Raw genomic sequence first — 25,750 nt, 5'->3', positions numbered from 1 at the left:
CCCTGAGCCTCAGCCCACAGCTCTTTCCCCGGTTCCATCTGGCACGGTGCATGGAGACAGCTCTTCAGAAGAGACCTTCATTTAATCCCCCTGAGCCTCAATTTTCTCATCTGTTAATGGAAGCGTAACATCCCCATCTCCAGAGTTCATGTTTGTTGAAAGAGGATAATATCTGAAGGGCTAGCACACTGGGTGCCAAATCAAGGGTGCTCAGTCAAGGTCACCTCCTTCCTTCCCCACCCTCCTTGCTCTCTAATGCCAACTGTCTCTTCCCCTTTCTGAGTCTTCCTAATTCCCACTTCAGAAGTGCTTCCCTCCACAGGGAGTTCCCTCCAGCGCCCCGTAAGCCCTCTTACCTTTTAGAGCTTCATCAAGGAGGATCTGATATAAAATCTCCTCGTAGACATTTTCAACGTGGATCATATTGGTGTGATCTGCAAAGATGAACTGCTCGTATTTCTGAAGCTCCTGAAGAGAGAGAAATAAGAGGATGGAGAGGAAAAGCTGTGCCATGGGATTTCTGGTCTCAGGGAAGATAAGGAAAGGGTGACTCCCACTTGTGATCCCCTCCTGGGAGTGGGAGGGAGGGACGAGGGTCATGTTGGCCCACAGGCAAAAGATGCTTAGATAACAGCTGAGTCCAGCGATCTTTGACTGTGTTTTCTCCAATCTGAGTCACTCTAGGCACGCAGGCACGTATGCAGGGTTAACTGCCCAGGACAGGGTGGTGTTTGACCATTGGCAGTTCCAGTCCCTTCCCTCATCCTGGGCACACATCCTAGGTGCCTCAAGGGGGAAGACAGAAGAGATTTTTGGATCATCTCAAGACCTTGTCAGGCCTTGATAGAAAATAAGGGTCTGGGCTGCCTTATTTTCTATCAAATCTAATGTATTTCCTTTTTCCTTTTTAATTTAATGCCAACAGTATTTTATTGTATATATATATAAATATATTATATATAATATATGTTATATTATATATTATACATAGTATACAATAAAATACATAGATTTTAAAAGTACAGTCCAATAATGTTAAATATATAAATATACCCATGTAACCACAACCCAGATCAGGATGGAGAACACTTCCTTTGCCCCCAAGGCTCCTCCTTGGCCCCCCTCAAGCCCACAGCCCTCCAACAGAGAAGCACCATCTGACACACATCATGATAGATTCATATTTGCTTGTTCATGAATAAACAAAATTATATATTCATTTGTGTTTGCTTTTCATGTTTTCCCGTGTTTCTGCATGTATCTGTAGCTCATTCCTTTCCATCGATAAATAGCATTTACCATATGGATAAACTAAAATTATTTATCCATACTCCTTGGACATTGAGATTTTTCCACTTTTTGACTGTTGGAACTGCCATGTTATTGGTACATATTAATTATAGAAAATTATGGGTTTTGTGGGGACATATTCATACATGCATAGTACATATTTTGATCATACGCACCCCCCCTCCACTGTTCTCTCCGTGACAGTAGAATGTATTTTGACATATCATATGTACATGGAGTATAACTTCCCAGTTTGGTGGTTGTACATGATGTGGAGCTACACTGGTTATGTATTCATATATGAACATAGGAAAGTTATGTCCGATTTATTCTACTGTCTTTCACATACCCATTCCTCCTCCCTTCCAATCTGGTGAACCTCCACTCTTCCCTCCCGCAACCCCTCACCTATTATGAGTCAGCATCCACCTATCAAAGAGAGCATTTGGCTTTTGGTTTTTTGGGATTGACTTATTTCACTTAGCATGATAGTCTCCAGTTCCATCCATTTACCAGCAAATGCCACAATTTCATTCTTCTTTATGGATGAGTAATATTCTACTGTGTATATGTACCACATTTCTTTATCCATTCATCATAGCATGAATAGCCAGAACCATCAGTGCAAAGATTGCTGAGAAGCGGGATAACTGGGTTCCATTCCAAGTTTTCTGAAGAATCTTCATACTGCTTTCCAGAGTGGTTGCACCAATTGCAGTCCCACCAGCAGTGTATGAGTGCATTGCCTCTTTCCCCATATCCTTGCCAACATTTATTGTTACTTGTTTTTTTTTTTGTTGTTGTTTGTTTGTTTGTTTGTTACTCAGGATTGAACCCAGGGGTGCTTAACCACCGAGCTACATCTCCATCCCTTTTTATATTTTATTTAGAGACAGGATAGAGCTATAGTAACAAAAATGGCATGGTATTTCCAGTTGCTTAGGGCTTTGCTAAGTTGCTGAGACTCTTGGCTTTGAACTCGTGATCCTCCTGCCTCGGCCTCCCGAGCCACTGGGATTACAGTTGTGTACCACCATGCCTAGCTATTACTTTTATATAATTGCCATTATGACTGGAGTGAGATGAAATCTCAGTGTAGTTTTAATTTTTTAAATATTTATTTATTTTTAAGTTTTAGGTGGACATAATATCTTTTTTTTTTAAAGAGAGAGTGAGAGAGGAGAGAGAGAATTTTTTTAATATTTATTTTTTAGTTCTGAGCAGAGGATCGAACCCGGGCCGCACGCATGCCAGGCGAGCGCGCTACCGCTTGAGCCACATCCCCAGCCCCTGGACATAATATCTTTATTTTACATTTATGTGGTGCTGAGGATAGAACCCAGTGCCTCATGCATGCTAGGCGAGCACGCTACCACTGAGGCACAACCCCAGCCCTCAGTGTACTTTTAATTTGCATTTCTCTGATTGCTAGAGATATTGAACATTTTTTCCTATTTTTGTTCACTGACTGTATTTCTTCTTTGTGAAGTACCTACTCAGTTCCTTGCCCATTTATTGATTGGGTTATTTGGTGTTTTGGTGTTAAGTTTTTTGAGTTTTTTGTATATCCTGGAGATCAATGCTCTATCTGAAGTGCAGGTGGCAAAGATCTTCCCCCATTGTGTAGGCTCTCTCTTCATGATTTGATTGCTTCCTTTGCTGTGAAGAAGCTTTTAGTTTGATACCATCCCATTTATTGATTCTTGATTTTATTCCTTACACTTTAGTAGTCTTGTTGAGGAAGTTAATTCCTAAGCTGACATGAAGGAGATTTGGGCCGACTTTTTCTGCTATTAGGCACAGAGTCTCTGGTCTAATGCCTAGGTCCTTTATCCACTTTGAGTTTTGTACAGGGAGCGAGATAGGGGTCTAATTTCATTTTATTACATATGGATTTCGGGTTTTCTGGCACCATTTGTTGAAGAGGCTATCTTTTCTCCAAGATATGTTTATGGAGCCTTTGTCTAGTATAACTGTATTTGTGTGGGTTTGTCTCTGTATCTTTATTCTATACCATTGGTCTTCATGTCTGTTTTGGTGCTGACACCATGCTTATTTTTGATACTATAGCTCTCTAGTATAATTAATTTAAGATCTGATGTTGTGATGCCTCCTGCTTCACTTTTCTTGATGAGGATTGTTTTGGCTATTCTGGGCCTCTTATTTTTTCCAAACAAATTTCATGACTGTTTTTTCTATTTCTGTGAATAACATCATTAGAAACGTATAGGAACTGCATTATATCTGAATAGTGCTTTTGGTAGCATGGCCATTTTGATATGTTCCAATATTAATTCTGCCTATCCAAGAACATGGGACATCTTTCCATCTTCTAAGGTCTTCTTCAATTTCTTTTTCTTTTTCTTTCTTTCTTTCTTTCTTTCTTTTTTTTTTTTTTTTTGGTGCCAAGTATTGAACTTGGGGGCACTTGACCACTGAGCCACATCCTCTGCCCTATTTTGTATTTTATTTAGAGACAGGGTCTTACTGACTTGCTTAGTGCCTTGCTGTTGCTGAATCTGGCTTTGAACTCGTGATCCTCCTGCCTCAGCCTCCAGAGCCATCTTCTTCAATTTCTTTCTTTTGTTGAACAGGGTTTTTTTTTTTTGAGGCCTTAAGGACTTTATTTATCTTGGGTATATACATACCTAGAAGTGAGGTTTCTGGGTAGACATAGCTTTAACTTTATAAGACCCCTTTTCTGGCTGAAGAGTCATGTGAGGATTATTCAAAAACATTCTCCTCCATTCTTCCAACTGACCCTGACACTCACCCATTCCTTCTAAGATAGCCCAAGCATGATGCAAAATCCCTTAACCTTTTCTGCTGTCTAAGGATTTCCCAGTGGCTGCCTGTGATCAGCACAAGGACAGGGCAGGGACATAGTGTACCAAATCATGTTCCAGTGATCAAGTCAGCAATCTCTGCACTGATGGTTCTGGCTCTTAGAGAACTGGAGTGGGATTTGATGCCTTCAGCAAGTGAACGGAAATCACAACATTCAAACAGATTTCAGTGCTAAGACTTGGGGGCGCTGTGGTCCAGGGTTGTATTGCCGGTAGGCAATGATGGGATCCCTTGATACCCACCTGAGAGGAAACCCAAAGGCCTGGAGAGACATGAGCTTCAGTGACTCCTAGACAGTTTATGAGACCAGGCAGATGGGCAGATCACTGCCCAGGAGACTGGACACTGTCCTGAATGCACCACTGGCTCCTGGGTAAGCCATGTCACCACTCTGAACCTCTGTCTTTTCCTCTGCTAAATGAGGGACAGAGGTTCATGCGTGGAACACCGTTTCATCTTCCCTTCCTCTGTCATTCATCCCTGAGGACCAACTGAAGGCATGACTCTGCCAAGTCCTCCCTGATCCTAAAAGCAGGGTCCAGCACAGTCCCAGGAATCCTCCTGCATTGGGCCACTCTTGTGCTCCTCATGCGGCATCCCATATGGCTGTCACCTGCCTCTACACTGTGAACTCCAGGACAGCAGGGACACTGCTGGGGCACAATGCCTTGATGGTATTTGATGCATTTTAATACGTGGTTACTGAATAAATAGACCTTTAAAGTTTCAACCAACGGAATAATTCTGTGAGAAGGAATAATGGAGGGACATTTGTACTGCTGTGACCTGCCCAGTTTTACAAAACAGGTCTTCTATATTGAATTGATTGAACTTCATCATATGCTTAATTCTCCGAACCAATTAAATTGGAATCGTGGGGGTAAGTCTTGGGGATTTTTTTTTTCCCCAAAGTTCCCCAGGTTCTTCTAACAGCAGCTAGGATAGGGTTGAGTGCCACAGGACTAGGAAGTTCCCAAGAACCAAGGCAAACACGTGACAGTAAAATAAAGACTCATATGAAGCAGATAATCCCCAGATTTACCCATTCTGTAAATACAAAGCTTTGAAAGCTCATGCCACTGACACAAAACTCGGAGTCACCAGCTTTTCTGAAAGCAGTGTCAATTGCAGATTCAATTGCAGGTCTCTGTGGACTGGACCCAGCTCACTCTGCTGAGGTTTGGAAGCGAGGTGCAGACAGGAAGGGGAACCATCTTCAGCCTGCCCTTGTCTGGGAGGAGGTGGCTCTGAGACCTCCAAACTGCCTTAGGGACTGAAAAAGAGAAGTCCAACTGCAGGCACGTTTAGAGGTGGACTCAGTGGTGGGCTGGGTGACGGCACTTTCTGCACATAAGGCCAAGGGACAGTCATGTAGGCCAACTCTTTCCCCTTTAGCTTAATCAAATGCTTTTCTACTAAAGAAATACACCCCCAGAAATAAATGCCAATACTAGATACACCAATGACTAGCTGAAGGAAAATGGCATTTAGAGAATATAAAAATGACCAAAGAAAATTCCACAGTGAAATAAACTCACAGATGAATTTTAATGTGTCATTGCTTGGAGACTCTCCAAGCTGCCAAAAAAGCCCTTTTGGGGATAAAGAAGTTCTTTAATCTTTACTCCAAGAGGGAGCAGGCCTTGCCAATGCCCAAGCTTGCAAGTCATTCTTAAAAGGCAGAAGTATGACAGGCGAACAGCTTCAGGGAACCCACCATGGTACAGGTGAGTGTGGACTGTTTAAACTCGGGTGGGAACCTGCACTGTGACTTTGGGCTGGTTGCTTAACCTCTCAGATTTCCTCATTTGCACAATGAGGATACAAACAGGACCTCCTCAAAGGGCTATTGTGAAATTTCTTGCAATAATCCACTTTGTTTAAGCATCGTAAGCATTCATCAAGTGTTAAGGGTATCATTCTAATCTTCTCAGTCTTAAGAAAGATATTGCAAAATATTATTGGCTACATTTTAAAAAGATGAATTCTAGACCAAAAGAGGAGAAGTGACTGGCCCAGGGCCCAAGGGCAGAAACATGCAGGATCTGGGGCTTGAACCCTGGTTCTGAACCAGCCCTAAGACTCCACTTGCCCACTACTCTTCCCCTCAGACCAAGTCACACCTCTGTGATCATGGCTATCCTTGTGTGCCGGCTGTGTGCAGCACGTTTACACAATGTCATTGATTTCAGTAAGCAAACATTACTGGATGTAACAGAACAAATACCCTACTGTAATCATGTTGCTGGAGATTTTCTGGATGTGGAAGTCAAGTTTCGGAGCACATGTTGGACTTATGAGCCGTGCTATAATAGGGAACACCTGGTCCCCTTAGGCATTCAGTGCCAACCCTTAGCTTGGCTCAAGTTCAGATAATTACCCTTTGAGATTTCCTCTAGTTCAGGGGTCAGCAAATCCTGGCAGCTTCCTGTTTTTGTAAATAAAGCTTATTGGAACAGAGACTTAGATCTGTCTGTGCGCTGTCTCTGGCTGCTTGGGTGCCACAACCGCAGAGTTGAGCAGTCACAACAGAAGTGATAAAATGGCCCATGAAGCTTAAACTATTTACTATTTATAAAAAAAAGTGTGCCAACCCCTCCCCAGGCCCAGTCAGATGTTTGCAAGTACAGAGCAGCGAAAGAGCTCATTTGAATTTCAGAGGCAATAAGAGCAGGCTCTTTAGGGTGACCCATTTGCTTACTGGTTTGCAGGTGGATGCCAGTGCCTTCTGCATGGTGGGAAGTGTGATCTGAACCAGCGCCTCCTGAAAGATCTTCTTCCGGATGGTGCTGCTATCATAATCATATTGCTGTCAAGGCAGAAACATATGTTAAACAGGAACACGACAATCTGTTAACTTTCCCTTAAACAAAAAACTCAAGACACCCACGTCATCTCCCTTCCCCAACCCAAACTTCTGAGGACTCTTGCATTTCCAAGGTCTCAGAGATTTTTCTGTGTCATTCCTGCATACTCGAGGTGTAGGTTGTGACGGAATGACCCATCTCACCATCCCCTCTTACAGATATGGAAACTGAGGCAAGGTCAAAACAGAGAGGTGCCATCTGTGTTATCAAGCAGCTGGAGATGGAACTAGGGGGTGAGTGTGCACCTCATCACCCTGTCTGGGTAGGCCCCTGGGAGTCACGGTTGGCTATTACATTATACTCTGTTCTGCAGGCAGGGTCAGTGTGTCGCAATGATTTGCACAGAGAAGAGAGGGCCTGGCTCGTAGCACCATCAACACTGAGACCTATCAACCAAAGAAATTCAATATCTAGAACAAGAAGGATGACGGTTCTCTCTGTTCTGAATTGAATATCCACACCTGGAGCCAAGGATTTGATTTTCAATGTCACTTCAAGGTGATCACAGACAATGTAGAGAACAGTCACAGTGATATGAGCAGAATGGTCAGGCCAACTGAAGGATAGTTAGGTGAGGGCATTTATCAAGTATTATGGGAGCATTTGATAGTGGCACTATCTTTTCTTTCAGGTCAATTGTAAGTGCATTATTATTATTTGTATTATCATGTTTTCATTGTTTTTATCATTGTTTTTAATTGCAATGATTTGGTTGCTAGAGTTTCCTCTGGTCTATGAGACATCAAGAGCAGGTGTAAAATCCAAGGACCTCCTCCAGGCTTTGACCTTCTGAGAGCAATGTTTAGGGGAAACAGCAGGTGGTAAAAAAAATTAGTAGATCACCAATGACTAGCTGTTTGAGCTTTGGTAAAAAAAAATCACTTAAACTTTTTGAGGCTCCGTTTCCTCATCTGTAGATTGGGGATACATTCTAATCATCTCACAACTTCCTGTGAGAATCAAACGAAACAGCCTAGGTGTTTTTAAAAAGCTTTAACAATAACTGTAGTAACTATATTTATACAAATTCCTATTATTTTAACCATTTACTCTGCACTCACATGTGAAGCCAGTTTAAAACAATTTCATTCGGCAGATATCTTTTCCTTGCAATTCCTTTGCCTTCAGATTTTGATTTTTCTTAAAAATGCTGGCTGATTTTATAGATTTTACTATGTTGTAAACTCTTTAAAGAGAGAATCTGTGCCTTTCTTGTTTTTATATATTATACAATACCTGTCACAGTGCTTGTGGGGACAGCCAATAACGTTTGTCAAGTTCGACTGCTGTGAAAGTAAGCTTAGTTACAACTAAGTGGTGGGTAAGGATGCTTAGTAGCTGTAGTCCCTAAAGTGTCCACTAGATGGCAGAAGAGGCATGAAAGCCACTGGGGGAATTGCTGCTGGATGACAGTCACGGGGAGAAGAAGGAGAGGGGAAGAGCAGATTGAAAGGGAGGACAAGGTATTTTCACCTAACAAAAGAAACAGGGGCTTTCTTGTTTTATGCTTCCACAGATGAGAAAAAGCCTTTACCTTCAGGACTCGGAGCTTGACCTTCTCAATGGCAGCTGCAATTTTGGAGGCGTCTCCTTGGAGATGTGGGGAAAGCAACTGCTCAAAAGTGAATACTGCATTTTGCATGAGCTAGAAACCAGAACAACACAGAAACAGAACAAGTGAGAGGCTGGGATGACCACCCAGCGGTGTCCATCTGGGCTTGGAGAGAAGGGAGGGGTTGAGCCCACAGAGTCCTGCTGTTCTGGGAGGTGACCCAGGGCAACGGGTTCTCATCCACTACCTGGGCTGTGAGACCAACAGCCACATGGCTACAGGGCAATCAGTAAGAGGTTAGGAGGGACGTATGCAGGTCTGCATGCATGTATATATATATATTTTTTCCTCATCTGTTTCCCATTGTCCCTCATCTAGAAAGCCCAGGGCTGTGGGACTGAGATGCCCCTCCTCCATGCTCTGGTGCTGCAACCACAGATTGACAAGATGAGGTGGGAGCCTTTGCCAACCATTTACAGGCTGCACCTCCAGGCTTAGGTGGACATCAACTACTCCACAGCACATCTCTCTGCTTCCCATCCTACCACCTCACATCCTTCCTTTCTCTGCAAGGCTGGGAAGGGAGAGAGGGTGAGGTCAGGAAACAGAGACGGTTCAGATAGATGTCTTATTCTCTACAGTTGTACCTGTATCCAGTCCTCAGGGGTGCACTCTTATCTAGACTGCTGTTAAACTGTTGTCCAGTTTTGTTCCTTGCCCATCTTTAATCCCTCATGACTCAGAGGTTAGGTAATAAGATATATTGATGAATCCTACCCATAACTGTTAAAAAAAAAAAACAAAACGCTCCTTTCTTTCCCATGCCTGGGATTGATCCCACACCATTCAACCCATTTTCAACACTGTAGTGAACTTATCTAAGAATTTGTGTCACTACTGAACTGTGAAGTGGGATCTGGCACAATGTCCAGCCTAGAGTAAGCTTGCCCCAAAATATCTGTGAAACAGAATAGTGTCTGATTACACCTTTCTTCATTTAGGAATACTGTAATACGGAAAGAGTTTGGTATTCATTTCTGTTCCTGGGGAAAAAAAAATTCCTTGCGGGTAAAAAAAAAGGGGGGGGGAATCTATCAATAGACACAAGAAATTCAAATATGAAGTTATGATTGATTGACTGGCTTACTCTTAATCAGATTAGGAAATTAATTTAAGCCAGTAGTTCTCAATCCCAGCTGTGTATTACAAAGAGTGGGAAGGCAGGCAGGGGAAGCTCTTTTAAAAATTTTACATATATATAAATTATAAATATTTACATATATAAATTAATATTTATGGGAATCACATATATAAAATATCTGTCCACCTACTTATATACATCAATATATATTCAGAATCATTGGGGATAAGGTGGAGACATCAGTATGTCTTAAAAATCTCCCCAGAAGTGTCTAAAGTGCAGGCCAAGCAAGGTGAAAAGCACTGAGCAACCAAGTAATAACCAATTAATGCTACTCTAGTCCCTCAGGTATTTCTTCTCTGTGATGCTCATCAACATAGAAGGAAGGAGAAGCCCTGTGAAGGACAGAGTGTGTCTTCAGTCAACAGGACGGAGGAATCGTGCCCATTTCCCTGAGCGGCACCAGTACCCGCTCGCCTGCCAGCACCTTTCTCTGCCCCCTCTCCGTCCTCATGAACCAGGGCTGCCCTGAGGCTCCCACCTCCTGCATGTCGTTCTGTGTCCTCTGGACCACCAGATCCATGTGGGGGCATCTGAAGCGGCTCTGGAGTTCCTGCAGGCGCTCTGGGAGCAGGTTGACTTTAGTGTAACAAGGTTCCATCTTCACAGAATCCAGAGGAAGATTCATAAGCTGGTCTAGATGCTGCGTTTCAGTGAAGAGAAAAATTAGTACCTTCAGGTTGTTGCCATATTTCATACATGTCATACAGTTAGAGTGAATCACTACTCAGACCTGGGACATTTTCAGCTGCTTTGTTTTCATTCTTCAGTGGGTCCCTTGGGCAACTCTATTGCTAGGACAGAAACCCATGTCAGAAACAACCGGGTGACAGGAAGACTCAGGGGTGCCTTCAGGGCAACTCCAGCTTCTTCAGTTCTTGATAAACTCCAAGTTCCCACTTCAAAGCTCAAGAACCAGGCAGGCTCGCTCTTTGGCAAATGGAATTGGCAAAACTTTCTTAAAGGACTGACAGCCCTCTCCTCAACCCCAGGGAGACTAGGATGCTCCCTGGACTCCTAGACTCGGGGAGGGAAACAGGCTTCCTCACACCCCTCTGAGGCTCTGCAGGGCGCACAGGGCTTCCCTCTGCAGAAGGCCACCCTAAGGTGCTCGTGATGGAGAGGGGTGAGAGGAAGAGGGTTGACAGCAGACACCCAGCTTTGAAAGCTGGGGTCTCTCCTACTCAGTTTGCACAACTGCCACCTTTAATCAATGAGACCACAGGGCTTCTTCCTGCGAGAGCCCAGCTGCTGAACCCCCAGGATTGTCAACATACTCTCACGTGCAAATGTTGCCGCAACAGAAGCATTCTATTTTCAAAGTTTATTTTAAAATATTTTTTAAACTGAAGAATGGATGCTTAATATAAAAAAGGAGACTAGGTGGAGAAGAAGACAGAGAGAAGGTTGCTGAGAATGAGGACTCCAAGGAGAGAGGCAGGTTGAACCTCGGGAATACAGGACGCATCGTCTGTCAGGAAGTGTTAAAGGGCCATTCCCGTTGTTCTTCAAAGGGAAAAATTACTCCCTTTAAGAAGCACATTATGGGCTGGTTCACTGAAGTGGAATTAATGATCAGAAACACAGTCGAATTTGACCCTTGTTGTGTGATTAAGGAATGTGTCATTTAAAAAAATATATGTCAATTATTTAAGCAGGCAGGGGAGGAAAAAATGGATTGTCACTTTGCTCTTCTTAAATTGTCAAAGTTCAAACAGGCAATAACACCTATCACTGATGGCAATGTGGGGGAGAAAGCCCCTGCCATATACAACTAGTGGGATGTAAAATTTAAACCTTTTTTTAAAAGTACAATGAAAACATCTATTAACATGAGAAATATACCTTTCAATCCAGGAATCTATCCCACAGAAAAAAAACATCATATATAAGGATATATGTACCGGTAATTTATTGTAGCTTTGTTCATGGTGCCAGCAATATTGGGATGATTGAATAAATCATGGTGCTTTCATATAGGAAATATTATGCAGCCATCACAAAGAATGATTTAGAGCTAGAATGGTTACCGTGGAAACAGTTTCATGAAGTATTTTTGAATGAGAAAACTGATAAGCAGTGCAGTGTAGGAAATATAATGCCACTTTTCTAAAAGCAAATCATAAGAAAATAGCTTATGAATATGCATGTTTATATACTATATAAGCATGGGGAAAGTACAGGGTAGCACCTGCTAAGTCAGTGACACTAGTTATTTAAGAGGAGGTGAGTGGTGTTCCGGAGGAAGGGGAGTAAAGGCAAATTTAAAAAACAGGCTGCAAAGAAAACCTCAAAAGGTTTACAAAACAGTGTTGTTTTTATACAATTATACATTTGAATATATGCATAGGGACATAAGAAAGAGACAACACAGAAGGGTGACTACAGCTTATAACAATTCATCATGGGTTTTATTGTTCCCAACACAATGATATGGGTAATGTTTCAGGAGGTGGAAATGCTAATTATTCCAATTTGATCATTATGCACTATATATATGTATCAAATTATCACACTGTATCCCATAAATATGTACAATTGAAAGAAAAAAATAGCTATTAGCTTTTAATGATGGAAGGAAGAAAGGAGGGAGAGAAGGCAGAAAAGGAAGGAGGGAGGGAGGGAGGAAGGGATGAAGGAAAAGAATCAGAATTAAATCATCTGGTTTAATCTACTGACTTGTTGGGATGTTCATCACGATATGTCAAGTAGAAAACCAAGTTGCCAAGTTACGTACATGCCAATTATTCTCAATTTTAGGGTACACCATATCCTCTGAGGTCTTGCTGAAACAAGATATCAGGGTCCCTTCCCCAGAGTTCCTGATATGAGGGGCCTGAGGATTTGCATTTTTAACAACCAGGTGATAATAGCATGCTGGTCCAGGGACCCCACTTTGAAAAACCCCATTCTATATCCTGAGTGTATAGTTTTGAAAATAAACGAATCAAAGAAAGTTCTTTAAATGAGGGTATATGCTTATATATTTGGAAGAACAAAGAAAAAACCCACAGGAAATTCAGGGAGTGGGAATGAAGGTGGCTAGGAGTTAGGGGAGGACTGGATTCGTGTGTATCAGTGATGATGATTAATTTTGCCTGTGAATATTGTGCATATATGAACTGAGTATACTCTTTCACTTATACAAACATTATTATCTTTTCAACTTGAACATCTTTAATGAAGAAAATTAGGTGAATGGATGGATGTATGAATGGGCAAATAAATGAGGTGGCTGGATGGGTAGAGGAGAGACCAGATGAGTGGTTGGGAGGGCAGAGGAGAAGGAGGAGGGAGAAAACGAGGCTGGTGGGCAGATGAAGCACATGGAGAGGGCAGCCCCAGCAGCCCAGCTGCCCACAGCTCCTGGCTTGCCATCCTACCTGCTTTAGCTGGGCGCCGTCTTTGGTGGTGCGAAAGCTCTGGCTGAGTTCATCCACTTCTTTTTCAAAGAGCGAGCGCACCTCACTGAACCCTGAGCTCACCGGCCCCATGAGCTCCTCCAGAATGGAGGCCAGGAAAGGCTGCACACTCTCCCCACAGCTCTTCTCTGCGGGTTGGGCCACCAATGCTGCGGTAGGAAATAGCCAAAAAAAGTGTGACTTAGGATAAAATTGGATCCAGGGCACTGGAGCCAGGTCAGGGCTGGACTGTGCCCCATGGAACCACCCAGCAGCCTAGGCAGATTCAAATGGGCCAGACAGATGGGCACCAGGGTCCAGTGCCAGGGTCATCAGAATGGGAACCAATGGCTGCTCTGAGAAACCATGCAAACAGACGCTCTGCCCTCCCGAGTTTTCTCTGCCCAGTTTCTTTCTCTTTTGCTTGGTTTCTGTGAACACGCAAAACCTAATACTAAGAAGAAAATGCTGGGGACCGGCTTACTCCTATCCATCATTCTCCTCATGTATGCAGTTTTTTTTTTTCTATAGACATAATTTATTATTTTATAATTTATATTTTTATATATTCATTTCTCTAAGAGAACGAATATAATTCCATCACCCACCCCGCACACACAAACTTTTTAAGGACAATCTTTTCTCAGTCAAATGGAACAAACTTGCATTCAGTTTGCCATCACACCTTCTGTCCCCGTTCACAATTAAAGCAAATCCAAACAAGACCACAATATTTTTTTACCCCTGATAAGGAAAAAATATAGCAACAGATATGTACAGAGTACAGAAAATCACAAAGAGAGATTTTAAAAATGTTGCCATAATTCCTCTCCCCAGAGACAAATAGTCGCTTTGACTTGGAGGAGGAAGACCATGGGTCTGGGTGCGACAGAGCAGGGCAGGGGATCAGGTAACTTCAGAAGCAGTGAGTAGGGGACAGGGCTGAGCCTGCTCTGTGGAGCTGGACAGGTCACAAGCCTTGAAACAGCATCCCAGAACTCAAAGGGGAAGCTCAAGCCCCCAGGGCATCCCATCTCCATGTTATAGATGGGGAAAAAAGAGGCCTGGCAGTGTTGGGTGACTCAGCCAAGGTCACATCCCAATTTGCAAAAGTGAGACTAAATTCAAGGGTGTTTTTAAAGTTCTTATTGGCAAAGAACTTGCTTATGGGGAGACGAATGGTTTTGGTTTATAGAAATAAGTCAGAGTCATGGAGGATCAAATGGGTCCTTTGATTCTGAGAGTCTTAGATGAATAGTACTAAAAATATTTGGGATGTAAACTATTAAACAGGCTTTGGAATTACTAGGAAAAAAACCATTTTGGTTTTATGGTTCAAATATGAAACAATCTATGCCTTGTAAAAATGACTTGTTTTGATATTAAAATGCAAAACTGTTTGCCAGGAGAATAAATTAATTATTAGTTAATTAAGTGTGAGAGGAACTACTTGAAAAGAATCTAATTGAAAATTTGGAATAATCCTGCAACATGAAGTCGTGATTCCGCAGAGCTGGCCGACTTCCCCTGCAGCCTGGGGTGGACAAGGTTGGGAGGGTGGGCGTGGCAGGGGATGCTCCTCTGGGCACTTGCTCCGGGCCTCCTGTTAGCCGCAGGGTGCTCCAGCCGGCTCTCCTGCCTTCTTTCACCCTTGTTTTACCTGGGCCTTCCTTCTTCCATTTTTACTCATAAACATCCTTCTCATGTCTTCAAGGCCCAGATCAAATGCCACCCATCGGGCACAGCCTAATGCCCTAGTACCACCTGAACTATGATCTTCAGGTGACAGTTTCCTGAACTACGGTCTTCAGGCGTCTTCTCATGGGCTGCTTGAATTCCACATCCCACACTTGGATGCTCTGCTATTTTCTCAAGCATGCAAAGATGCGGTAGTGATGAGCACCGTGTTGTGACATGTTAATTCAAAAGGCTTGCTCAAGTGAGGACAACTGTCACAAAGCCCTGAGGGGACCACGGAGCCAAAAGGAAGGGTTCAGAGCCAGACTGTCACTCACTAGCTGGGCAAGTTCCTTAATCTCTGCCTCAGTTTTCTTATCTGTACAATGGAGCTCATAAAAGTCATTCCTTCCTGGGATTATGATGAGAATTAAATGGGTTTACGATTTGCAAAGTGCTCAGAACTGAGGAGGAGCCCTGGAAGCCTGCAGTTCCTTCTAACTCTTACTGTACCTGTTGACATTATCATTCTTTCTAATTGCCCAACATTCAAACAGCACCCTCCTTAGGATGCACCCGCAGTTTTCTGAAGTTGAAATGGGATCCTGACTGGGAACCACTAAGCTTTGTTCCAATCTCTCAGGGCATCTCCCATATTCTTCCTTCTGTCTCTGTATCTCTGACAAGAAGATATTCATCTTCTTACCTGGAAAATCGTGTTGTCTTTTAATTCTCACAGCCCCTGGACTCAGCAGAAGCAGAATAAATGCTGAAGAAATGAAAAGACAACTGCAGAGCAGAGCTCAAGTGCAGAGAGCACTGCTCACCACTCCCACAGTCGTTGTTGTGGTTGTTTGAAATCCAAGGCCCCTTATCAATGCAGCCTGAGATTTCTCTCTTTGTTTAAAGGTAGGAAACCAGAGGTCTGGTTAAAATGTGCTTCCGATATTTTGTTTTAAAAAGACTTCAGGGTTTACTTCTTTTTAAAAACTTTTTTCTTTTTTTTTTCTAATTTTTTGGGGAGTGCTTAACCACTGAACCACTTTCCAGCCCTTTTTTATATTTTCTTTAGAGACAGGGTCTCAGTGAGTTGATGAGGGCCTCACTAAGTTGCTGAGGCTGACTTTGAACTTGCAATCCTCCTGCCTCAGCCTCCCACACCTCTGGGATTCCAGGTGTACTCCATTATGCCCAGCTTTTTAAGGTTTCTTTTAGGAAACAACTAATAGTCCAGGGTAGAATCTTTTTCCAGTGTATGAGGACACACAGAGCAACAGATTTAGATGAGAGAATGTTTTAATTTGAGCCATGGGAATGTCTGTGGTTGGGCCCAACGCAGCCCCAGAGGGCAGAGAGTTGGCGCAGGAGTTGGTGTTGGCAGTTTGAAGCTGTACAGAGTGTTTCAATGTATAGTCAACCCTAGATCATTGCGCTCATGGAGCAATGAGACCTGGATGACAGCAAACGGACAGCGCTCTGGAGTTGCTCTACCTCTGGCTTTGGAAGGCATCGTGTGAACAGACCCAGACAGATACCATGCACTCGTGGTGTTAGGCCTTCTCTCATCTTCTCTCAGGCAGGACCTGTCCTGAGAGCCCAGAAGCAAGCTGAGCTGCAGTATGAAGAGGGCCTGAACTGCACAGGAGAATCCCCCAATCGGACAATCCCATCAGACTGCACGCCTTGGAGTCCAGGAACTGGGGCTTCCGTGTGCATTGACAAAGCTTCACCGAGCTCAGGAGGCAGGTGGTAAACATTTTTTAATAAGCCAATGATATCTGAGAACTAACTATCTAAAAAGATTGTTGATAATCAATCACAAATGAGCCTACCTGCTCTTCCTCTGAAATGACATCAGGTTGATATGTTCATGGGGTTATGGAGGCCCCAGATACCTTAGAATCTTAGGATTTATCTTGGGGGATTCCTTCAAGGCCACTTAAGTCCTCTCATGGGGGAATGAGCAAACTTTTCCATCAAGAGCCAGATAGTCAATTTTGTCAACTCACGGTCCATAAGGACTCAGTTCCAACTACTCAATTCTAATGTTACAGCAGACAGCAGCTACGACAACACGTGAATGAATGAGCATAATTGTGTCCCATAGAACATCATTTACAAAATCAGGTGGTGGGCCACAGCTTGCCAACCCCACCCTTCTGAGCCCTCCTGACTTCAGAGAGGAACACTGAGGCAAACAGAATTCAAGTGACCTCTCAAGTACACGGGACTGGCCAATGTTGGAGTTGGAGCTAGAAACGCAGATTTATTGACTCTAAGCCAAAATTGTAGGCTTTCCAGTCAAAAGAAAGTCTGTTATTCATTTAACTATTTGCTGAGAGTCCATCTATGCCAGATATGGTACTAGGCAAGAATATACTTAAGTAAACCAAGACAACATGGCTCTGGTCTTTTTTATTTTTTTGGTACCAGGGATTGAACTCAGGGGCACTCAACCATTGAGCCACATCCCCAGCCCAATTTTGTATTTTGTTAGAGACAAGGTCTCATGGAGTTGCTTAGTGCCTCACTGTTGCTGAGGCTGGCTTTGAACCCGCCATCCTCCTGCCTCAGCACCCCGAGCTGCTGGGATTACAGACTTGCATCCCCGCGCCTGGCTTGGCTCTGGTCTTTGAGAGCTTACAGCACAGCAGAGGTGGACAGAAGCCACTTTAAGTCCATGTAAGAAGTTCAATAACTGGAGCAGCACAGACAGCATCAGAATACACAGGGCATGAAGCAAGTTCCCTCCACCTCGTGTCCATGAAGCTTCCAAGGAAAGACCTAGGCTCTTCATGGCACCTACAGCGGGCTCCTAGTATAACTGTTATCACCTCCCCAATTCCCTCAGTTTAATTCTCTAAAACTATGAACAGTCATCACTCAGTATTTTGGGGCAAGACCCATCTACCTCCACTACCGAGAACACCAAAACCCAAGGGCACTCAAGTTCCTGATATAAGATGGCACAGGATTTGTGTTTTACTTACGTGCATCTGTCTGTATACATGACATACTTTAAGTCATCTCTAGATTTCTTATAATACCTAATGAACACAAATGCTGCATAAATAGTCATTACACTGTATTATTTACAGTATTATTTAGGAAATAATTTTCAAGAATAGAAATCTGTACCTGGTGAATACAATTAAAAATATATATTTTTTTTGATCTGAAGCTGTTTGAAACCACCGATGTAAGACTTGCAGATACAGATGGCTAGTTAGAGATCTAACTATGAATGAATCCCTAAACATACAGCTTATTTAATTAGTAGGAGCATGGATTATCTCCACTGACCTTTGATCTTCCCAATTAAAAAGTTCTTTGAGTTCACAATCTGATCCATGTCTGATCGGACTGTTCCCTCCAGGCCCTTGGTCAGAGCTCTGCATTCCTCCTTCAAGGCACTTAATCCTTCTGAAACTTGGTGTTGAACCAGGTTGTAAGCCTCCTCCAGCAGCTGAAAGGGAAGGACACAAGAATCTTGGCTTGCAGCGGGGAGTGTGTGAGGGGCTCAAGGAGAGGGAGGAGGAGGGTTGACGCAGACTCCCACGGCATGAATGGACTGCAGGCACATTTGAATTTTTCTTTTAAAGTTCAAGTTTGTTTGGATTAGTCCTCATAGAAGTGAACTAAGCAGGCTTGAGGTGGGCATTTCTTCACCCAGGGAATAAACTATTTAAAATCAGCAACAACAAATGCCCTGAAAAGGAAAGGGAAGAGGAGGTGCATTTTGAGAAGCAGGGCTGCAGAGCAACCTCACCACTTACACCGAGCCAGGCCCTCTTCCGGTCATTCTTCTTCCCCTTCATTTTAGGCAGCAGGTCTGTCTGAAGGGTTGGCAGGAGCTCCTCCATCACCAGGTTGCTCAGGATCTGGGGTGTGGAAGAGAGCCCTAGGTCAGCCAGCTAGTCTGAGCATTGGGCCTACTAGAGATCTCATAGTGGCTGTCCCCGTCCTGGTCTTTGTGAACTCTGTTGGGGTAATGGTGTGTGTGTGTGTGTGTGTGTGTGTGTGTAGCTAGGGATGGGGAATGGACACAGGGCCTTGTGCATTTAAATAAGACCCATTCCACCATGAATCAGACCCCCAGCCTAGGTTAATAGCTTACCCCTGGTTCTGAGGCCACAGAAATATCAACTAAGACAATCTTGTGGGGTAAACATGCTTAAACATTCACAAGGAACAGAACCGTCTGCTAACCCTCCTCCAGTGCCATTTCCTCATGGAAAGAACACCATCTTCACCCTCTCTGATATTTAGAAAAAGAAAAGAGGAACAATTTGAAGAAGAAGAGCTCGAGAACAATCCCCAGATGGCCTAAAGCCCCTGAGCCACTGCATTCCCCTGTCCAGCACTTACATCCTGCACCACCACCATGCCCAAGAGAAAGGCTGAAGGTCCAGATGTGGTGGCACACAGCTGTAATCTCACCAGTTTGGGAGGCTGAGGTAAGAGGATCGCAAGTTCAAAGCCAGCCTCAGCAACTTAGCAAGTCCCTAAGCAACTTAGTGAGCCTCTGTTTCAAAACATTTTTTAAAATAGAAAGGACTGGGGATGTGGCTTGGTGGTTAAGTGCCTCTGGGTTCAATCCTGGGCCAAAAAAAAAAAAAAAAAGAAAGAAAAGAGAGAGAGAGAGAGAGAGAGAGAGAGAGAGAGAGAGAGAGAGAGGGAGAGAGAGAGGCTGAAAGGAACGCTAAAGATTTGCTAATACCAAGGAGAAGGAAGAGCCACAGAGAAGATCTGCAAGGTTGTTGGTTAAACCTGCTCTCTAAAGGCTGAGCTCAAGCCTCAAAAATGTTCCTGCCAAGAAGGAAGAGAATGTACCCAAAGGGCAAAAGGAAAAAACTGACATGGGCAAGAATGGTAATAACCCTCAGAAACTGGAGATGTCCAAACAAACCAGGCACAGAGGCCTGAAGGTACTGGAGATGCCAAGGAAAGTGTCTGCTTTTCAGAGGACTCTCTACTTCTGGCGACTGGACAGCTTTAAATACTATTTTTAAATCAAGTTTTATAAAAACAGAGAGTTTTGTTTTTTACTTTTTTTAAAGCTATGTTGTTAACCCACAGAACATGTTGTTGTTGTTTTAGGGGCAAGAAGCATATATCACAAATAAAAGTCTCCAAAGCTGGATTGTTGTGGGGAAAACACTTTTCTCTTGTAGTTTTGAGGGACTTCCTCTTGGCTCCCAGAGGAGGGATTCCTTGACGGTGACACACAGCCATCCTGGCACAGATGCCTCATGGCATGAAAACACTAAAATTAGTTTTTACATTCTCTTCTCACTGTCTGTCTTCAGTATCCACTTAACCTCCTTAAACCCAGAGACCTATGGGAACCCGTTCTTCACAAAATTGGTTATCAGTATGTCAGACAACCTGGACTTTCCAGTGATACCATTAAGATAGTGTCCCTCAAAAGTTTCCCTTTCTAGCTGGGTACAGTGACGCAGCCTGTAATCCCTGCGGCTCGGGAGGCTGAGGCCCAAGGATCATGAGTACAAAGCCAGCCTCAGCAAAAGCAAGCCACTAAGCAACTCGGTGAGACCCTGTCTCTAAATAAAATATAAAATAGGGCTGGGGGTGTGGCTCTGTGGTCGAGTGCCCTTGAGTTCAATCCCCGTTACCCGCTTGTACCCCCCAAAAAGCTTCCTTTTCTAGATAGTGGATCTCCAGATGGAGAGTTCTGCCATGTTCCTTTCCTTTCTTGAAAGCAGCGATGGCTCATGGAAAGTAGTTAAAAACATGCTGAATGTGGTGTCAACTGTCACCCTGAACTTGTCCAGTTCAGAGCACTGAAAGAAGATGTCACTGGGTCTTACAGTGGCTTTTGGATGCTGGTAGTCCACACTAAGAAGGGAGTTTAAAAGTTGTTGGATACCGTTGTCTGTCCATATCCTGCCTGAAATAGTATGAGTGTTTATGAAAAGTATCTTAAATAAATCTGGACACAGCTTGAAAAACAAAAAGGAAAGAAAAAGAAAGAAATACTTTGAAACAATCGGACGTTGGTAGGCTAAGCTGATTACAGGGAGGCCAAGATGTTTTTTGAAAAAATGTGTTCCTAAATCTCTCCTAAAATGTTCCTTGGATCAGTGAAAACATTTCTTTGAAACTGAGCAGATCTACGTCCATGCATTATTGCTCCCTCAACACTGACCCTGCTGTCTTTACCCCACACCCCACCCTCAAACTGCAGCAGCTCTTCTGCTTAGCTTCACTTTTACAATGAGTCTTCTGGGGCTCACAGCTCAACTTTCAACAGCATGCTGCAGAGTAAGATTTGCAAAAGGGATCTGGGGTGTAGCTAGCTCAGTGATAGAGCACTTGCCTAGCATGCATGACACCCTGGGTTCAATCCCTAGTATTGGGGGGAAAAAAAGATGTACAAAAGGGCAAGGGTAGTGATGGGTGGGAATGGAAACAGGCAGAAAAGCAGAGACTCACTCAAGATATCTGTTCTGTGAAGTTAAAATAATATTTATCCAAAAAAACGGATCTTCTCCTTCTCACTTTTCATAAAAATTCAAATGATGCTTTGGGGATTACAGAAGATTTCCTCTGAGGTCACTGGTCAGCTGCATGCTAGTGGAACCACTTATGAGCTCACTAGATTTTGCCTTTCACGAGGGCTCTGTTAGGAAAGGGTGTAGGCTTCTGCTCACACTCCCAGGTGGAGGTGCACAAGCCCTCTAGTCCACCTGTGCCCCTGGCTTCCAGGAGAGAAGGCTGCTCAGGTCAGGGCAGTAGGTGGGGCTGCTCACCTGCACTGTGCTTCTGCCTACTGGGATGAACGGTGTAATGGGGATGGGATTTCCACTAGTCCTGGGAGCCCATTGGTAGAGATGTATTTACCTTTCTTAACCATTCTCTGGGGACAGTTAAGAGATGAATCATCATTTTCTGAGGAGTTGAACAGGAACTTGACATGTACAAACTCCATGGAAATCAGCAAGTCCAACAACTACATTCTGTAAGTAATTAATAGTCCCCTGGGAAGGGCTCCATCCTGTTCAGATGGGGAAGCTCCCATTTAGAATGCACCTGCCTGAGCAATCCAAGTGTGGCATGAGGAGAGGTAGCTAAGAGGCACAGAAACTAACACCGGAGCTTATGACCAATAGGAAATACTATCTTGGTTGTAAAGTATTAAACTCAAAAATCATAATAAATGTCCTAATGCGCCCTGTTGCTGAGATTGGTTTGAATTTGAGCGTGAGTATGAATAGATTTGAAAAAGAGGCAAATGTTTTATAACAAGGCCAAAGGGGGGTGGGGGGGAGAACATTCCATTTGGGTGGGCTTACAGTTTTCTCTGGGTTTTTCCCACACAATGTTCCAAAAAATTTGGTTTCATTTTACAACCATGGAGTTGACAAGTAAATATGTCTGGGAAAAGAAAGAGGAGGGTAGAAGTGGGGTGAGTGGATTGGGGCTTAGGAAGAGCTGTGGGTGCTGACACCCAACTGTCTCATTCCCACATCAGCCTCCTCTGATCTTCAGCCCATCCCACCTCACATGCCCAGGGCCCACTCTGGGATTCACTACCCTGGTCAGCTCTCCATAACCAGGGCCATAGGCCTTGGGCTTTTGTAGGGAAAGTAGCTGATCTAACAAATTACATCATAACAACAAAAGCGTTCTCTAATCTCCTCCACACAAGACAGAATCCACTGAGTTTTACCATGAGGGTCCTAAAAATGTAATCTCATCTAATAAAAAAGAACAGGGAGAGTGTGGGGAAAACCTAACCACTGGGATACTAAGATTTTAAAATTTTATCATGCATATAATCAAGCATGTCATTAGGCTGATCACAACCAACAAACTGGGGCTCACTCACTGAAGGCCACACCACAGTCTTCCTTTCAGAGACCGAAGCTTGAGAAAGCTGTGGGGCCCAGTGGACAGCACCCACTTCCTGAGGTAGGCCTCAGGTCTGACTAGGCTGCTGGGCCCCCAGCCCTGGTGCTACTGAAGGACTGTGGGTGAGAAAACTATTTAGAAGGTCACACTCAAAACCATTCAATAAAAGGACGGCTCTAGAATGCATGGACGAGGCCTGAAAGGTGGATAGTTTTCTTGAAACCACTCAGCTCTGGGAATTAGGAGCTATGGTCTCTCCCATCTGGCCGATGTAAAGGCAAATAATAAACTTACCAACTGGGAGCTACTTTACAGTTTGCAGAAGACTGTCTCTCATGATCTCACTTGATATATTATATTGACAAGTAGCAAACGTGTTGATTTTTTTTTATTGATATACAAATAGTTTCACCTTAACAGTCTGTCAGGCCAGATATTTTGAGAAACTTCTTTGTCTGGACCCTTGCCAAAAATAACCATTGCCAGGGGAGCCCGCCATACTTGCTGTGTGAGTCACTACTATGAAGAGATAATGTAACAAGGCTGAGAATCTTCTGATATGGTTCCCAGGGGTGGGGGTGGGGGTCACACAGTGTTATGATTAAGTTTGTCATAGATAGGGAAAAAATGCAAATAAACCCAGTGCTTTAGGTAAAAGAAGTCATATTCTCAAATTCAGTTACACTTTGCCACTTTCTTTAGCTCCTCGATCCTGACCTCTTCGCTCTGAGCTTAGGAGCTTGACTGTACCATTCCAGGTATTAAGGGTGATGATGAATCTTAACCTTCACCAAGCCGTTTACTTTCGCCAGCTTCTCCAGGCCCATCTGTGTCACAGACTGGCTTTGGACAACCTTTCTGAATGTTCTTTTCCTCACCTGGAGAGTGCCGGACAAACACCCTGAAAGGCACTTTTAGCACTCAGGTTTTATGAGTCTGATTTCACTAAAGAAACTCAGATTCTTCATGGGGCCACTTGGTAACTCTTGTCTAGTTGATAGAAGATGGAATGCTACAGTTGTTTCCTAGAAGGTCATTCTTATTGTCCCTCCTCTGGATTTTTTTCCCCCTGACTTATGGTATTTGATTGTGTGGGGGGTGTGCGCTGGGGATCAAATCCAGGTTCTTACACATGCCAGGCGAGTGCACTACCACCAAACATCCCCAGTACTTGGAAATAAAAGGATTTAGAATCTAAGAAGGGGCTGGGGAGGGAGAAAGATTCCAGTTCACATGGCAAAACAGTGAAGAACAGCTCCATCATCATGAGAAAATTTGGGCTTTAGATGTTTAATGAACATACAGAGGGCAAAACACCATCCAGCACCTCCTAAATATCGTTTCTTGATAGCAAATTTCAGCAACCTCCAAAAGAGGCTCTCTTGGAGATGCAGCAAATATAAATGCATAAGTATCATTCTTGGACACCATGTTTCTATAACTGAATAATGCGCATGATCAGCCACGTGAACGGGGTCATCACGGAGGCTAGGATCAGAGCACAAATCAGCTTCCTTTGGAGATTTGTGACCACACTGAGATTTGCTTCACACTGAGGTATTTAGGCCATGACTGGCATTTTACTGGGATCATGGGAAATTATAAGGGATCACAGAGGACACAAAAGTAGGAAAGATAAACAAAACAGATAATTGGCTAGTGCTTTTGAAATTTGTTTCTATTTACTACTTCACTTATATGTCATTCAGTACCAAGTTATGTTATGTGCATGTATGACTGTCACAATGAATCCAATAAATTAATTAAAATATATAATATTCAATAGATAAAGATAGTACTGTGCCAAATATTGCTTCAACAATATCTCACTGAATTCTTACCATTCTACAAGGTAAACATTATTATGACCATTTTTTTTCCAGAGGAATAATCTGAGGCTGAAAGAGGTTAAATAATTTGCGAGATTTAAATCCAAGTCCAATGACCCTGTCTCCACCCCCCCATACACACATTGCACAATACCCCATTACTCACATCTGCTTCTAGTCTGGAAGGATGAGGTCATCTGGGAGAAGTAGTGTTTTGATAAAAGACAGTGAGAGCAGCTTTCCACTGTGCCTGGGGTGCTTTGGGCTGCCCTATTAGTGCCTGGCCTGGGGTTCTTTGTAGTGGGTGCCCAGTAGCTTACTGACTAACCGCTTCTAGCCAAGAGAGAAATGGCCTTTGGAATGACATTTTTCATTCTTGCAACTTCTCTTCTGATTGCTTATTAAAAATAACCCTGACTTCCTACCAACCAGAAAGAGAGAAGATCCAAAATTCTGAGCCCTGTGTTACCTGGATTTCATCCCCAGTGATCATTTCCCAGGATCCATAGTGACCCTTCTCCTGTCGGAAGAACTGCACAGCTTCTAAAAAGGCTTGGGCTTCAAATGTCGTCTGCTTCATGTAATCTGGAGGAAAGAGGAAGGGACAGTTAGCAGAGTAAAATGCTCTAGTGTAGATTTTTCCATGGTTCTTCAAATGTAAAGGTTGAAGCCTAGCATTATCTTTTACAAGTCATGAAGTTATGAGACACAGAAAAAGCAGAGCAAGCACCCAATTCAAAGTTCATTTGCAGGTGGGCATCACGTTACTTCTTCACCACCCTAGCTGATTAATTCCATCAGCCAGAAGCAGGCGAAAAACCTCCTTTTTTTCTCCTGTAAAAATGCTTCTCTCTCTCCACCAAGGCATCAGTGACTTTGCCCTACCAACCCCACATCTCACTCATACTGCACCTCTTGTGTCCAAAGTATCTCAGTTTCCCAAATACAACCCCGATTTCTTTGTGACCTAATGTCAACTATCTGTGAAAAGGACATCTATGTAATATGCTAATTCATGCAAACATCAGACAATAATTATTAATACACCTATAGCAGAATACCCTTCTTTGAAACACTTGACCTGTTTCACTGAGATTTGGCAAAAATTGGAGGAAAATATTATTTCTTATGATTTTACAGATGAGGAGACCCAAAGCACAGAAAGATGAATTAATGGCCCAAAGACCTAGAGATAGTAAGTGGCAGATCCA

At 43.4% G+C, this 25,750-nt stretch overlaps 1 protein-coding gene across 1 annotated transcript in view; it reads right to left on the bottom strand.

Moving 5' to 3' along the window:
• Positions 1 to 25,750, bottom strand: part of NIBAN1 (niban apoptosis regulator 1) — a 141,610-nt gene that overhangs the window by 5,739 nt on the left and 110,121 nt on the right. Inside the window, exons 6-13 of the mRNA XM_081299032.1 lie at positions 25,009 to 25,124; positions 18,612 to 18,716; positions 18,139 to 18,301; positions 13,141 to 13,328; positions 10,239 to 10,400; positions 8,539 to 8,649; positions 6,839 to 6,946; positions 357 to 468 (exon numbers count right to left, since the gene is read on the bottom strand). Of these exons, the coding sequence (XP_081155158.1) occupies positions 357 to 468; positions 6,839 to 6,946; positions 8,539 to 8,649; positions 10,239 to 10,400; positions 13,141 to 13,328; positions 18,139 to 18,301; positions 18,612 to 18,716; positions 25,009 to 25,124 (1,065 nt within the window). The remainder of the gene's footprint in view (positions 1 to 356; positions 469 to 6,838; positions 6,947 to 8,538; positions 8,650 to 10,238; positions 10,401 to 13,140; positions 13,329 to 18,138; positions 18,302 to 18,611; positions 18,717 to 25,008; positions 25,125 to 25,750) is intronic.

Source organism: Spermophilus citellus (genome assembly GCF_964194105.1).
Source record: "Spermophilus citellus genome assembly, chromosome: 6".
NCBI lineage: Eukaryota > Metazoa > Chordata > Mammalia > Rodentia > Sciuridae > Spermophilus > Spermophilus citellus.
The sequence above is the reverse complement of the archived record's forward strand: the minus strand, read 5'-3'. Positions and strand labels throughout refer to the sequence as shown.